Below are 17039 nucleotides of genomic sequence, written 5' to 3'. Positions count from 1 at the left end.
CGTGGTAGAAAGATGAGGCTTTCTGCTTCCGTAAAGATTTATAGCCTCGGAAACCCTATGCAGGCTCGCTATGAGTCAGAACCAACTCCACGGTACATAACAACAACAACATAATCTAGTGGGATACCTACACTTACGTTTTTTTTTGTTTTGTTTTGTTTTTGTGAATTGAGTGATAGTTTACATAGGAGAACATCCGTTTTACACTCATTATTTCATTGCAATGATTATAATCTTCTCCGTGTATCATCATACAACAGTATTTGCTTCTATTCTCTGTTTTTTTTTTTTTTGGGGGGGGTAGTTGTACACAAAAACACTCAGGAATATATAATCATTTAAACAACCAAAGGGCACATTCTATAATCCTGCCTCTTGGCTGCCAGCACACAGCCTTTCTCTTTCTATGACTCTAGAGTCCTCAGCTGCTCTATCTTTCCATGTCCTCCTCATCTCTGCCTCCATCTCTGGTGTCGCTGCTCCTCTAAATAGGGTCCCGCATTTTGTTTGTGCTCTTCTTCCTTGATGGTCCTAGGTTCCTACTTATGCTTTTCTTGATTGGCTAAGCTAGCAATCTATTCTGGTTTGTAAGGCAATGTTGAGGGTGAAGAAGCTTTTCAGACCAAAGAAACAAAATTTAAATTCCAGAAATCTGTACCCTATTGTCAAGAAGTTGGCTCGAGGCCAAGTAGAAGCCCACGTTCCTCTTCCGTCGACTCATAGAATGAGGGCTGGAAGAATCCAGAGAACAAAAGTACAGCCACCAACCACTTCTATCTCCATGGCCTTGCTCCCTCAGGCCTAGCAATATTCAAAGCATGTTCACCTGATTGGTCTCATTTGGTCCTAATGAAAGACAGACAAGTGGGCATGACCCCTGTAGGGTCCCAAGGGAGAAAAAGCTTGGTCCAAGGAAAATCACTGTTCTGGAAGGAGTCAGAAGACCTGTTTCTAGCTCCACATGTTCAGGTTTCTGCCTTTCACATTGCCCAGGAGTCCCACTTCTAGGAATAATCCTGGAGGAAATGTCAATGGTGTGCTCAGAGATTCCCTTACAATATGAAATCACAAACCACTGCCATCAAGTCAATTCTGACTCACAGCAATCCTATTCACATGCCATGGAGCTGCTGGTCGGTTTCAACTATCCAACTTGCAATTAGCAGTTCAATACCTAATGCACAGTGCCCACCAGGAGTCCTTAAGTCCACAGTTTAGGAGTTGTTAAACCAATCACAATTTGTTCATAGGATGGGAGTCTGGATAACCAACAAGTCAGAGGACTATTTATTAAAATGGGTGAAATGGTCAAGATAGAGTAAGTGGGGGACAGGAAGCAGGTGACATCAGATATAATCCTACTTTACACTTACACAAATATTCACTCAAAAGACTGGAAATAAACTCTTAACAGTGATTACATTTGAGAAGCTGATAATGTTTATGCTCTTTATGTTTTTACCATTTTCTAAATTATCAACCATTATGTATTGCCTTGAGAATCAGAAAATAGGAAAAGGGGAAACGTTAGCTTTCTTTACTAGCTAGGTGTGTCCTCCAACCCTCTCACAGAAACCAAGCCCAGGAACCACTGACCTGAGAGGATGCCCCATTGGCCTTTCTGCCAGGCCTCAGCTGCCCCCATCCGCCCTGCAGCATGAGCAAGGTATGTATAAAAGCTCTGTGGGGAGCATGGGGGGGTTTTGAGGCTGGTGGAATCTCACTTTCATCTTCTATAGGTCAGAAGGGTACCAAGAATCCGCGAGGACTCTGAATATCAAAGTATTGACTGGCAAAAAGAGATAGGAAGACCCCATTCCCCACCCATGCCCCCTAGCTGGCCACAGAAAGCTTGATGAATGCGCAAGTACCCAGTGTCCAGCTGTGCTATGCAGAGAGGCGTGATTCTTCTCCGACCGTCTGCTGTCCGTGTCTCAACTTGTTTCTTTAAAAGATTCTGGCAAGGTAAGAGTACATAAATGGTAGGTTTCTCTCAATTGTCTCTCAATATCCAAAAACATTTAAGGACTTATATTGCTAGACCTTTTTGGGACAACCAAACTAAGCCACTCTATCAAAAACCCAGTAAAGTAGGGTACTCAACTTCCTATATGAAGAAGTTCCCAAATGAATGGTGCAAATCCCTCCTTCCCCGACACCATCACTCCGGCCTGTCCAGGTTCCCAGGACAGAGTCATGCTGGGCTGGCTACCCCAGCCCCACAGCCTTGGGGGCTTACTAGGGGGACTCCAGGAAAGAGAGCTGTACCCTGAGTCATACTCTTATCTCTAAGCAGGTGATCCCCACATCCTGTAATCACAGTCCTTTCCTCTACTGAAGACTTAGAGCAAGGTGGGGCCGTATACATTAGGTCAGAAGCACCTGGGAGAGGTCTGCCAGCCTCCTCAAGCTCTTGGAGATAGTGGAAGCTCCCTAAGTCTTTGCAGCACTTCCAGCTCCCCCTACCCCTACCCCGTCCACCGAGTGAAACATGGGCTTCCAGTTAAGTTCAAGGCCTACACAGATGAAGAGTCAAAAGCCCACTGTTCTCAGCATCTAGAATGTCTTAGAAAGCTAGCAAGCAAGGAACACCAGCTCCTATGGGAGACAACCTCACTAGGATACGCCAGGACACGAAGGCTTGGACAGAGGTGCTTTAGACCCTCTGACAGAACCGTGCAGTTGACGGTAACGGGAACAGATGGCCACAAACTGGCTTACACTTGAGTCCGACATCAAGCTCAACACATAAGCACTTCATCACACACCACCACACCGTGTCCTGACTACCTATTGTTCTGCCCTGTCCCTTAGCATGTTCCCGTGTTCTAAGTGCCACAGGACCAAGTCCTTACCTTCCTGATGTCCTCTAGACTCTCCCCATTGACTGCAACGGAGGTAGCTGATCCTGTCTCTCGGGCCGAGGCACTCTTCTGGTCCAACTGTTGCTGCTGCCTCCTCTGGTACTTGAGCATTTCAGGGTTCTCGATGACGGCTGTGGAGAGCTGGGCCTCGGTCATGATAGCCAAGCTCTTCCCATAGGTAGATTGGTGAATACGACTCTGGAGGGAGCAGAGGTACAGCAGGCCAGACGTGAGTGGTGACATGCTGTTTCTGCTGGTGTGGCCTCACCTGGCTGAGAGCAGAAAGAGCCACGCAGAAGAGACCCAGAGCCCTGGTTGCTAGCTCTCTGAGTCTCCAACTGTTTCTACCTCTGACTGCTGAGGTAAGTCTGCAGAAGGCAGATTCTCCCCAAGATGTGCATACACTCTGTGTTTGTATAGGTGGGGATGTAAGTAAATGAGATGACTGCCAAGGGAAAACCAATCATATGGCCTGACATGGAACACATGGAGATGAACATTTGCTGAAGTAAAATTATGATGTCAAATTGCTAACTTCAGGCTCTTAAATCACACTGAGAACCCCAGACCCTCTATGGAAATCAGATATTGAAATCAGGGGTTTGCTTCCATTGCTCTCATCTTTGGACATCAGCCCCACATGGTGGTAGGTCCCTGTGGAGTTGCTAAGTGTCTCTAATAGCTTACACAGCACAGACCTGTGGGAGATCTTTTGGCATCTCGCTTGCCCATATACCAATCCTTCTTAGCAGAGTCCCCTCTCTCCCTCCCACCTTCCCAGGCCTCATTCATCCTGTGCTACCAAAAGCTGCACAGGGAACCCACACGGGCAGGGACAGTGTCCCCAGAACATCAGGGTGTGGAATGCAGAGCAGACACATACAACAGGCAAATGACCACTGTGACATCCGGCCCAGGACCATTATCTGCCATCAGAGGCTATTGGTGGTAAGTTGGAGGTCCTGGGTAGTCTGGGAACTTGATCCTCAGAAGTGGCCAATAAACGTCCTCCCTTGTCTACTTGGCTCCTGCCCCTCTCTTCCAAAATCATCCCCTGAATCTACAATCAACATTCAGTTTGACCAGCATTTCCTTTATGTTCCTCTCCACAGTGCCTGTGCCTGTCACCTGGGAGAGGGGACATGAGATGGGGTTAGTCTGCGGGCTCTCACTGTGACTCTGCAATGGGAGGGGATGGGATGACAGTGACAGGGCAGAAACAAGACCTGTGGTCACTGAGACACTTACTCTCTCGATGACAAAAGCCCTAGTTGTGGGTGCATGGTCAAAAGGCAGATTCTGCCTGATGGGTCACGTGTCTGAGGGGGCCCACAAGCAACTTAACAAAAGTGTGGACAAGTAGTAGTTTTTTTAAGGGAACGGTGACTATGGCGCTGGGCATTTCAGGCCCATAAACAAATTTCATGAATTGGCGACAAGGTTCTAGGCAAGGCTGGGTTCTAAGTGTGTATATAGTAAGTAGAACAGAGCCTTCTGCAAGGCCACATGCCTCACACTGAACACGGAGGAGGGCCTGGCCCAGAGGCTGCAGGCCCCAGTTCATGGTCATGCTTCTATTCTCACGCCTGAGGGTCACACAGGGTCATGGCAAATGGACTGCACATCTTGTAAAAGTTAGGCATCTCATTCACCCCTCTTCTGTCAGTTTGTCATACTGTGATGGCTTGCGTGTTGCTATGGTTCTGGAAGCATAATCTACCAGTATTTTAAACACCAGAGTCACTCACAGTTGACAGGTTTCAGCTGAGCTTCTAGAGTAAACCCGACTAGGAAGAAGGAGAGATGACCTACTTACGAATATTTAATCACTGAAAACCTTATGAATAGCAATGGAACACTGTCAGTACCAGAATACTGTCAGATACAGTGCTGGCAGATGAGCCACTTAAGTTGGAAAGCACTCAAAATATGACTGGGGAAGACCTGTCTCCTCAAAGTAACGCTGATTATGATGATGTGAATGGAGTAAAGCTTTCCAGACCTTAATTTGCTGATGGGGCACAACTCAAAATGATGAAGGGAAACAGCTGTAAACATCCATTAATAATTGGAACGTGGGATGTATGAAGTATGAATCTAGGAAAATTAGAAATTGTCAAAAATTAAATGGAATGCATAAACATCAATATCCTAGGCATTAATGAACAGAAATTAACTGGCATTGGCCATTTTGAATTTGACAATTAGATGGTTTATTATGCCACGAATGATAAATTAAAGAGGAGTGGCATTGCATTCATCATCAAAAAGAACATTTCAAGATCTTGAAGTACAATGCTGTCTATGATAGGAAAACATCTATACATCCACAAGGAAGACCAGTTAATACGACTATTATTCAAATTTACACACCAATCACTAAAGCCAGCGCTGATGAAATTGAAGAAAACTACCAACTTCTTCAGTCTGAAAGTGATCAAACATGCAATTAAGATGTATCGATAATTACTGGTGACTAATGCAAGGTTCGAAACAAAGAGGAAGGATCCGTAATTAGAAAATATGGCCTTTGTGATAGAAACGACACTGGAGATCACATGATAGAATTTTACAAAACCACTGACATCTTCATTGCAAATATCTTTTTTAAACAACATGGACATCACAGACATCAAATCGACTACAAAACAGATGGTGGAAGAGTCCATATCATCAGCTAAAACAAGCCAAGGCAGGCTGGAATAAACAATTGCTCATATGCGAGCACAGGATAAAGATGAAGAAAAATTTCTAAGGTCCATGAGAGCCAAAATATGACCTTGAATATATCCCACCTGAATTTAGAGATCATCTCAAGAACAGATTTGATGTTATTAGACACAGATGACTAAAAAACAGAAGAGTTGTGGGATAACATCAAGGACATCATACAGGGCCTAAGTGCTGGTGATGACAGCATTGGTGGTGGTGGTTGCAGCAGGTCTGTGCTCATGAGGCAACAACGGAGGCGGGGTGGCTTTTACCCAGAATAGGATGTCCAAACAGGGAAGCTAAGGACATGGCAGAAGTGTTTGATATAGACTTGGACCAGCCAGAGGACGTAGACTCTGAGGATGAGCTGTAGAAGGTGAAAGTGTTCAGCTGTTAGAAGTGACAGCTGAAAACTTCTGTCTGGAGCAGCACAGCCGTTGCAGTTACAGCCACCAGGAGTTTTATTTGGGAGCAAGGGGGCTCTGCTGCATCTTCCAGGGGTCAGTTAAACAAAAGTATGGATCATGGGGGAGTTGGACCATATAAACCTGGCTTGGAACATTGTGAGAAATTTTAAATCTCAGAAACTAGTGTGAACAGAGGACCAGAAAAAAATCAGACCAGAATGTTTTGAGCTATTTCAGGTACTTGGTAAAAGGGGATATGGATAAGTTTTTCAACTAAAAGGAGCAAATACTGGGAAAATACATGCCATGAAGGTGCTTAAGAAGGCAACGATAATAAGAAATACTAAAGATACAGCTCATACAAAAGCAGAATGGAATATTCTGGAAGAAGTAAAGCATCCTTTCATTGTGGATTTAATTTATGCCTTTCAGACCAGTGAAAAACTCTACCTCATCCTTGAGTATCTCAGTGGAGGAGAACTATTTATGCAGTTAGAAAGAGAAAAAAAAAGAAAGAGCTTGCTTTTGCTTGACAGAACTCTCCATGGCTTTGGGGCATTTACATCAAAAGGGAATCATCTACAGAGACCTGAATCCAGAGAATATCATGCTTAATCACCAAAGTCATATGAAACTAACAGACTTTGGACTATGCAAAGAATCTATTCATGATGGAACAGTCACACACACATTTTGTGGAATAGAATATGTGGCCCCTGAAATCTTGATGAGAAGTGGCCAAAGCCATGCTGTGGACTGTTGGAGTCTGGGAGCATTAAACAGGCTGACTGGAGCACCACCATTCACTGGGGAGAAACAAAGAACACAAGTGACAAAATCCTTAAGTGTAAACTCAATTTGCCTCCCTACCTCACAGTGTTTGGTATGGATTTCATTTCAATGTAAAGAAAATAAAAATTCTTACCAATGGACCAGTAAACAACATTCTTATTAATGGAGTTGCCAAGGACTTCATTCTTCTTGGATCAACTATCAACACTATGGAAGCAGCAATAAAGAAATCAAACGATGTACTGCATTAGGCAAATCTGCTGCACAAGACCTTTTTTAAGTGTTGAAGAGCAAAGATGTCAGCTTGAGGACTACGGTGTGCCTGACCCAAGCCATGGTATTTTCAATAACCTCATACGCATGCGAAAGTTGGACAGTGAATAAGGAAGACTGTAAAAGAATTGATGCTTTTGAGTTATGGTGTTGGAGAATATTGAAAGTGCATGGGCTGCCTAAAGAACCAATAGATCCGTTTTGGAAGAAGTGCAGCCAGAGTGCTCCGTGGAGGCCAGGATGGCCAAACTTTGTTTCTCATACTTCGGACATATCGTCAGGAGGGACTAATCGCTGGAGAAGGATATCATGTTTGGTAAGATGGAGGGTCAGAGAAAAAGAGGAAGACCCCCCCAGCGAGATGGATTGGCAAAGTGGCAGCAACAATGGGCTCAACCATGGCAACAATTGTGAGGTTGGCCCAGGATAGGATGTGTTTCGTTCTGTTGTGCATAGGGTCACTGTGAGTTGATACCGACTCGATGGCACCTAACAACAACCACCACCACCTCACACAAGAAGCCAGAGATCTCCTTAAAAAGCTGCTGCAAAGAAACACTGTTTTCCAACTTGGAGCTGGTCCTAGGGGTGTTGCAGAAGGATCAGGATCATCCATTCTTCAGATACATTAACAGGGAAGAACTTCTGGCTCGGAAGGTGGACGCCCCTTTTAAACCTCTGTTGCAATCTGAAGAGCATGTGAGTCAGTTTGATTTCAAAGTTTACATGTCAGACACCTATTGACAGCCCAGATGACTCAACTCTCAGTGAAAGTGCCAACCAGGTCTTTCTGGGTTTTACCTATGTGACTCCATCTGTACTTGAAAGTGTGAAAGAAAAGCTTCCCTTCAAAACAAAAATCCGATCACCTCGAAGATCTATTGGCAGTCCATGAATTCCTGTGAGCCCGGTCAAATTTTCTCCTGGGGATTTCTGGGGAAGAGGTGCTTCAGCCAGGACAGTAAATCCTCAGACACCTGTGGAATACCCAATGGAAACAAGTGGAATAGAGCAGATGGATGTGACGATGAGTGGGGAAGCATCTGTACCACTTCCAATATGACAGCCAAATTATGGACCAACAAAAAACAAGCTTTTCCCATGATCTCCAAACGGCCAGAGCACCTGTGAATGAATCTATGAAGAGCAATGCATTCAATGAATTTAAGGCAAGACAAAGGAAGGATGTGTGAGCATCCTGCAAGGTGAAATAAGAAGACTCGAAATGACAGTCTCAAGGAGTCAGTGTCATTATATCAGAACACTTTGAACAGAACGAAATATAAACATGGATTTTAAAAAATCGATCAATGGTGCAAGAAAGAAAAAAACTAGCAGAATAGTGTTGTGGAACTCTAAGGCACATCAAGTAACTGACTCTTAGTGACATCTTTTCAACCTTATCAAGGATTTTCATGTTGATGGCTCAAAACTGACAGTATTAAGGGTAGGATGTTGCTTCTAAATCACTGTTGCTTTCTGATTGTGTTAAATAAGGGTTATCCTTTCATTAGGCCAAGTATGAAGTTGCCTATAATACTTGCAACTAAGGACAAATTGGCATGCAAGCTTGGTTAAATTTTTTCCAGCAACATGGAATCAAAGACAGAAGAAAACTATCAATTGATGTTTTATGTGCAAACAACCTGAATCTTTTTTTTCATCTAAACATATATTTTTCAAATAGATTTTTGATTCTGTTCATTATGCAATACATTCCAAACTTTAAAACATGAAATTGTTGGTTGGTGTGAAGAAAACCTGACAACTTCTGTTTATTCTCTTGGTGAAATAATAAAATGCAAATGAATCATTGTTAACCACGGGGGGGGGGGGGGACGACACACGGGGGTACCAAACCATCATACAGGAAGAAAGCAAAAGGTCATTAAAAAGAAAAGAAAGAAGGAAAAGGCCAAAGTGGATGTCAGAAGAAACTCTGAAACTTGCTCTCCAGTGTAGAGCTGCTAAAGCAAATGGAAGAAATGAGGAAAAGAAAAAGCAGAATAGAAAACTTCAAAGAAGGGCTCAAGAAGACCAAGTCAGATATTACAATGAAATGTAGAAAACGAAAAGGAAGAACACTTCTCATGCATGCTGAAAGAACTGAAGAAGAAATTCAAGCCTCAACTGCAATATTGCAGGATTCTATGGGCAAAATGCAGAATGATGCACAAAGTATCAAAAGAAGATATAAAGAATACATAGTCACTATACCAAAAAGGCATGGTCGATATTCAAGAATTAGCATATGATCAAGAGCAAAAGATACTGAAGGAGTAAGTCCAAGGTGCACTGAAGGCATCAAATAAGGCTCCAGGAATTGATGGAAATCATATTGAAATCTTTCAATAAAATGATGCAGCACTGGAGGCACTCAATCATCTATGCCAAGAAATGTGGAAGATAGCTACCTCACAAACAGATTAGAAAAGATCCATATTTGTGCCCATTCCAAAGAGAGGGGACCAAAAGGAATGTGGAAATCATTGGATATTAAATTATTAATATCACATGCAAGTACGATTTGCTAAAGAGAATTTAAAAATGGTTGCAACTGTACATTGACAGGGAACTGTAAGGGGTTCAAGCTAGATTAAGATGAGGACATGGAAAGAGGGATATCACTACTGACATTAGATGGATCTTAGCTGAAAACAGAGAAAACTAGAAAACTGTTTACCTGTGCTTTATTGACATGACAAGCTATGGACAACATTGCAGAGAAATGAGTATTCTGGAACACTTAGTTGTGCTCATGAGGAATTTGTACATAGAACAAGGTTAGAATATAATAAGGGAACACTGAATGGTTCAAAATTAGGAAAGGTGTGTGCCAGGGTTGTATTCTTTTACCAGACTTGATCAATCTATATACTGAGCAAATAATCTGTGAAGCTAGATTATATGAAGAGGAACATGGTATCGGGATTGAAGAAGACTTATTAATAGCCTATGATATGTAGATGATAGCATCCTGTTTCCTGAAAGTGAAGAGAATTTAAAATACTTAATGCTGAAAGCCAAAGACCACAGCCTTCATTATAGGTAGCACCTCAATGTGCAGAAAAGAAAACTCCTCACCACTGGACCAAATGTTAACATCAAGATAAATAAAGAAAAGACTGAAGCTGTCAAAGTCTTCATTTTGCTTGGATCAACCATCAACACTTATGGAAGCAGCAGTCAAGAAATCAAATGACATATTGCATTAAGCAAATCTGCTGCACAAGGTCTCTTTAAAGTTCAAGAGCGAAGATGTCAGTTTGGGATCTAATGTGGACTCAACCCAAACCATGGTATTTTTAATACCCTCATCTACATGTGAAACTTGGACTGTAGAAGAATTGATGTATTTGAGTTCTTATATTGAAGGAGAATATGGACTGCCAAAAGAACAAATAAATCCGTGTCGGAAGAAGTACAGCCCATATGCTCCTCAGAAGCCAGGATGGTAAGACTTTATCTCTCATACTTCAAGTATATTATCAGGAGGGACCAGTCCCTGGTAAAGGACATCATGCTTGGTAAAGCAGAGGGTCAGCAAAAAAGAGGAAGACCTCTCCAGCAAGATGGCTTGGCACAGTGACAGCAGCAAAAGACTCAAGTAAAACAAGGATTGTGACGTTGGCACAGAATGGAGCAGTGTTTTGTTTTGTTTTGTTGTTGTAGAACTGCTATGAGTCGGTACCAATTTGATGGCACCTAACAACAACAACAAACATACCTCATGGATAAAACAGGTAGAAAATCTTGTCTCGCAGAGTTTTTGTAAGTTTTGAATGAAGTGATATATGCAAAATACATAGCTCAAAAATGGGCATATGTTAAGTCCATTTGTAACTCATTGCAATTGCTGCTCTATGCTCACAACGTCAATATAGAGTGACATGCACGGAATCTTTGGGAGTCACTCCAGCTCTCTGCTAGGATCGAAGCTCTCTGTGTGGCTTATTGTCAGCTCAAGAGGAAACCCCCAAAGTAATTTTAATCTTAATTTTAGACCTTCTTTCCCACAAGAAGGAGGAACTCATCTGAAAATCTGTCTTGTAAAGATCAGGACTGTAATCTATCAAAGGTGAATACCCAATTAACACTTCAGTTTTTGTGTCTGTGTGTCTCACAAGGGGGCCCAGGGCCCCTTGGAGTCATCGTGGCTATTTTTATGGCCAGGACAACCAGGTGGTACCCAGGACAACCAGGTTGTCCTGGGCACCTTTCTCCTACCTTTTCCTTTCTCCTACCTTTTCCTCCTCACTCAGGGGGTCTCCAAGCTCATCCTGGGAGAAGTCTAGGAATGCCACAGAGCCATCCATTGAGCATACCAGGATGCCCAGTCCATTCAGAGTCCTGGAAGAGAGAAGTGTCAGCAAACTGGGAGCAGGTACCAGGGATGGACACACAGCCTCAGTGGCTGGCCACTGCGGGCAGTTGGGGCAGGGCTTCAGGTGGACACTGGAGACCACCAGCTCCCTTCCGTGGCTAAAACCAAATCCAGTGCTATCAAGTCAATCTGGGCTCACAGTAACCCTATAGGGCACAGTAAATTGCTACCTAGGGTTTCTGAGACTATCAGTCTTTACATCAATAAGACAGCTTCATCTTAATGCTTAACCCACTGCACCACCAGAGCTCTTGTGGCTGGCTTGGTGGGACAATGGTCTTCCAGATGACCTTATTGTTGTTAGGGGCCATTGAGTTGGTTCCCCCTTACTGTGCACCTGGTTGGGTTTGAACTGCTGACCTTGCTTATCCTGCAGTTCCATATCAGGACTCTTTCAGAGGGCCTTGGCATCCTTTAATTCTAATCACATGTACAAAGTATCTCTAACCATATTTTATAAGAGTTTCATTTTTATTTAACTTATTTCTTAAATCATATGAAAAATAATGAAGTATGCAGTTCGAAAGATAAGGCTTTCTGCTCCCATAAAAATTTACAGTCTCAGAAACCCTGTGTAGGGTCACTATGAGTTAGAACCGACTCCATGGTACTTAATAACAACAACAATGCATCTAAATAATGTCACTTATTTAGCAGAAAACATGTCTTCAGACCTATGCTGATGTGGTTAGTGAATGCCAAGAAAGCAAACTAAGTCCACTGTCATCAAGTCAATTTCCATGGGTGACAGGGAGGAAGTCGGCTCCTGTAAAAATTTATGGCCTTGAAAACTCTATGGGGCGATTCTACTCTGTCCTATAGGGTCATTGAGTGATGAAGATAACACCAGTGAGGAATCCCACTGGAATGACATCATTCTTCTTTGCTCCGACATTTTTCCAGTGGCAGCATCTGTAAGGAGCATGGAGTGCTAGAGCAAACATTCTCACAAGAGCAAGCCCAGAACTGCCAGCTCCTGAATTGAGGCAAATAGCCCCATGGGGCTGCTTCAGCTGTGTCATCTGGGGAGAGGTGGCCAGTGGTTGACCCTGATCACATCCTTGGACCCCAGGGTGTGGCCTCACTTCTCTTACCAGGAAATGTCCATGATGGATTTGTCAAACAGCTCATGGATGACAACCAGTGGTCGTTTTAGACACGTGAGCTGAAAGGAGAGAAACAGCAACTAAATGACTGAAAACCCCTGGTTATCTGCTCAGTCCCATCAATACTGTCAGTCACAGAAGTCTCAGTTAGGGTTCCAGCTGGCACACAGGGTGTATACAGTGAGCAACTGCTCAGACTCCCAAGCGCGCAAATCAAAGCCTCTCAAGCTATGCATGGCAGAGTGGTCCCTGCTGCAGAGCTGGTGGGGGGACACAGTGTTCTCTACTTGGAGAAACAGCAGAGTGGAGTGGAATGGGTTCTGGAAGGGCTATGGCTCAGGCAGAAGGACAGCCCAAGGCTGGAGTTTAGATCAAGTCTACTGAGCAGGGGAGATGACGTGAAGGGCTGGGAGGAGAGTGAGGTGGCAAAGGCAGCTCCCAGGGCATGAAGCAAAGCTGCTTAGAGAACCCAGACAGCTTCTCTGGGCCCAAGGGGTAGATATTGATTCACAGTCCATTGTAACTGACCATTAAGTAAGGCATTCTGGTTCTACAAGTTGTGTGCAGCTGGTATATTAACATGTCAAATCAGTATACAATGTCCTTAATTCAAATCACTACCACATTTCAATGAATTATTTTCTTGTAGTTTACCTCATTTAGCTATCTCTTTTATTCTTTAAGGCATGGCAGGCACACAGTTGTGCCTACTTTTCCATCTAGCACTAACAAGCATACATGAAGTCACTTGTTGTGATGACTACTTTAGTCCACAGCTCTCCCTGCAGACAGATCCAGAACAAGGAGACACTGGGAGAGGTAAGAGCTCCCACTGGGTAATGATGTTTTTTCCATGTCCCCACTGCCTGAGATGGCCTATGCAGGGGAAGAAGCTACAGAGACCCTAGTCTGGAGGAGAAGGCGGAAGTCTGACATACCCAGCGAGATTCTTGCCCCTCCAATGTGTTTACCCTTTTCTCCTATACTGAGCCCTCAGAAATCTGAAATCCATGAGGCCACATGACCTAACCATTCTAAGAATCTAATACACCATAGTCAGTAATGGTTTGGTCAAAGCATCATGAATGCAGGCTTCAGTTCCTGAATCAAAGGAAGACCATGCCCTCAACTGCCCAGTAAGGCAATAGGGTCCTGGTTCCAGAATGGGTGCTAAATGATAGCAGACCTGAAAAAACAAAATGTACATAGGTACTCTGTAACACCAAATGTAGTAAACAAATGCAACCACAGGATAACTTTTAAATCCGTAACTTCAAATGCACTCTGCTTATAGAGAAATTAAAACAACTAAAACCCTTAAAAACGTGTATGCCTTGGTTTATTTAATCAGTTCTCACAAGGAGATTTTAGGAGGCCTACAGAACACGGGCAGTAAATGCAACAACAAGAGCAGTCTGCCACTCTAAGGCACAGTCACTTGCTGCACCAGTCAGAGGCCCTTCTACCTGATAGAGGAACCCACCACACCAGAACCAAACGTACTGCCACTGTGTCAATATATAAGGTTTCTGAGACTGTAAATCTTTATGGGAGCAGACAGCCTCGTCTTTCTCCTACAGAGCAGCTGGTGGGTTTGAACCTCTGACCTTGTGGTTCGCAGCCTAATGCCTAATCCATAGTGCCACTAAAGTGCGGGTCAATGGCAATGAGATCTTAAGAGAGGACTGCAGTTAACATAGCTGACTTCCTCAGGCAGATGACATCTCAGATTGTCAGAGACTAGTTGAGTCAAAGAGCTGTAATTTAGATACTTAGGGTTCTTATGCTCTGGGTCTCACCCTGAACCTTGCTCCAGATATTTACTTGAAGCTACTGTATGGAGGGTGCTGAGTTAAACCAAAGCTCCACCCCTTTGGACCCATTGTTTTGTGAAGAGCACAAGATTCACAGTCTTACCCACCACAGGTGGCATGGACAAATTCACGGCAGTAACAATGGACCACAAAAAGAAGCCAACACTAAGAACATGTATCATGTCTCTGTGTGCCAAGAAGCACGTACATGTCTTGCCTGGATACCTCTCAGTGTAAGTGATGGCTCATAGGTTTGGCTTTAGTAGAAATTGCCAAACAAAGTCCCATTTTAAATGGCCATCAATGTATTCCTTCCAATGAACAATAAATACCCTTGCTAATACTTGATGTTTTCTTTCTTTGTTTGCTTTTCAAATCTTAATTATTCCACTCCTAGGTATATATTTAAAAGAAATAAAAACGTATGTCCACAAAAACAAAAACAAAAGCCAAACTCCAACTCATGGGGCCCCAACAGGGTAGAGATGCTCCCTAGGGTTTACGAGACTGCAAGTCTTTGTGGAAGCAGACTGCCTTTTTCTCATCAGGCAGCTGGTGGGTTTGAACCATCGGTCTTGGAGTTAGCAGTCCAATGCCTAACCCAGAGCCACCAGGACTCCATATGTCCACAACAAAGACGTATACAAAAATGCTCACAGCAGCTTGAGTCATAATATTTTAATATAGGAACAACCGTAATGACCATTAATAGGAGTATAAAAATGATGGCATAATCACACAGTGGAACACTACACAGCAATAATAAAGAATACACTCTTGCTAACTGCATCAAGATAGGTGAATCTCAAAAACATCATTATTCCAAATTAAAGAAAAGCAAGACACACACATGAAAAAACACGCATGATTTGATGTATAAACACATATAAATATTACATGATTCCATTAATATGAAGTTCAAGGTCATGTAGAACTCATGGATGCTGATAGAAATTGGTAAGAGCAGTTGCCTCAATGGAGAGGTGGGGTCTTGACTGGGAAGGGACACAAAACAGCATTATGAGGTGGTGGTTATGCTGGTATAAATATGTAGATTCACCAAAGCTGTACATTTCAGATACCTTAGGGATGTTAATATGCTCATATGAAGAGTTTTTAGGAAGGTTGCAAACACAACACATTAACTACAACACCCATCCCTGAAAGCGCTCCTTTATCTCAGACACAGACTTGTTAAGTGCTGGGGGTCAAGGGAGGCCTCTGCTGATTTGGCCTCAGGTTCCCAGGAACACAGGTGATGTGTCTCTCCTCTCTTCCAGGCTCTACTACCTTCTTCCCACCCTGCCCTGCCCCACTTCACCCCACCCACTGAAGCTTATAAGGCTCACCCAGACAGAAAGAGAGCGATCCTTGCTGCCCACGGCACAGCAGCAGTACGGGCAGCTGGGCTTCGCAGAACTCCCATTCTTCTGCTTCTTTTTGAAGATTTTGGGGTTGAATTTCTAAAGCCAAGTGATAGACATTAAAATAATGAATCAAGCATCATGTCTGTACCCCATGGCCATGTCATCAGACAAGTACCGGATTCCAGCCCACTGCATGAACCTTCTCTTGGAGCCCCATGCACTCGGGACACGTCTCATCTGCCCAGCCACCTCAGGAGAGGTTTTCTGGATGATGAGATGAAAGGTCAGCTAAAACACAAGCTTGATCACAAGAGAGTAAGTGGTGAGATGAACACACTGTTTCTGGGCCGATGACCTGGATAACACCAACTCTGGGACCTGGGAATAGCAGAGCCTGCGCCTGGTGTCAGATGGCCTGAGGTTTTCATGTAAGCAATGTACAGTATATATATATATAGGTAATATAGACTACATAGAGTCCTGGTATGATGCAGTAGGATAAGCACTGGACTGAAAAGTCGGTGTGAACCGCAAGGTCAGCAGTTCAAACTCAACAGTCTCTGCTTAGAAACCCTACACAGGGTCGCTATGAGTCAGAATCAATTCAACGGCACTTCTCACACACATACACATGCACACACACATACAGAGCTATGGGAGCGTGGTGGCGCCGTACAATAAGCACTGCACTGGGAACCACAAGTTCGTGGTTCAAGTTCGTTGGCCGCTCTGTGGGAGAAAGATGAGGTTTCTGCTCCCACATAGATTTAAAGCCTAGGAAACCCTGTATGAAACCTTACTGTGCGTTGGAACCAGCCTAACAATACAGGTAATGTACAAGGAAGAGTAAAATTTATGCACACTCTGGTTATATTAAAACGCCCATCCACAGCTGACGACAACATTGAGCATACAACGTGAAATGATTCTGTCAAATAGACGAATGACGGTGGATTAAGTGGCAAATCATTTGCAAATCAGACATGGCTCTACATATTAAATAATACACGACAGATGTGGGTTCCAAAAAGTTTGTGTGAGATGGGTACCAAAGCCACTCACAGAAGAATATAAACAGAAGCATTTGGACATTTGCAAACAAAATTTGGACCTATACTCGAAGGATGGTAAGTTTCTTAAAAAATATCATTACTGGAGAACAAACAAGATGGCGGATCGGGAGGAAGTGTTGAAAAGAGCTCTGCCAGCAACAACACAGAATACCCGGCCAAGCAGGCTCAGGGGATGGTCCCAGAACTCTGAACCACATATAAAGGAATACTTAGAAGGTTGGAAGGCTTACAGCTGGGGGAATTTGTG

General features: G+C 43.5%; 1 protein-coding gene and 1 pseudogene across 1 annotated transcript in view; one reads left to right on the top strand and one right to left on the bottom strand.

Annotated features, from left to right (window-relative positions):
- Nucleotides 1-17039, bottom strand: part of LOC102815817 (protein HIRA-like) — a 121200-nt gene that overhangs the window by 43424 nt on the left and 60737 nt on the right. The window contains exons 9-13 of the mRNA XM_006875850.1: nt 15702-15815; nt 12527-12597; nt 11293-11398; nt 2856-3062; nt 1872-1957 (exon numbers count right to left, since the gene is read on the bottom strand). Of these exons, the coding sequence (XP_006875912.1) occupies nt 1872-1957; nt 2856-3062; nt 11293-11398; nt 12527-12597; nt 15702-15815 (584 nt within the window). The remainder of the gene's footprint in view (nt 1-1871; nt 1958-2855; nt 3063-11292; nt 11399-12526; nt 12598-15701; nt 15816-17039) is intronic.
- Nucleotides 5816-8191, top strand: LOC102839185 (annotated as a pseudogene).

Source organism: Chrysochloris asiatica, unplaced genomic scaffold (genome assembly GCF_000296735.1).
Source record: "Chrysochloris asiatica unplaced genomic scaffold, ChrAsi1.0 scaffold00340, whole genome shotgun sequence".
NCBI classification, from domain to species: Eukaryota; Metazoa; Chordata; class Mammalia; order Afrosoricida; family Chrysochloridae; genus Chrysochloris; species Chrysochloris asiatica.
This window is presented reverse-complemented; position numbering and strand designations above follow the sequence as displayed.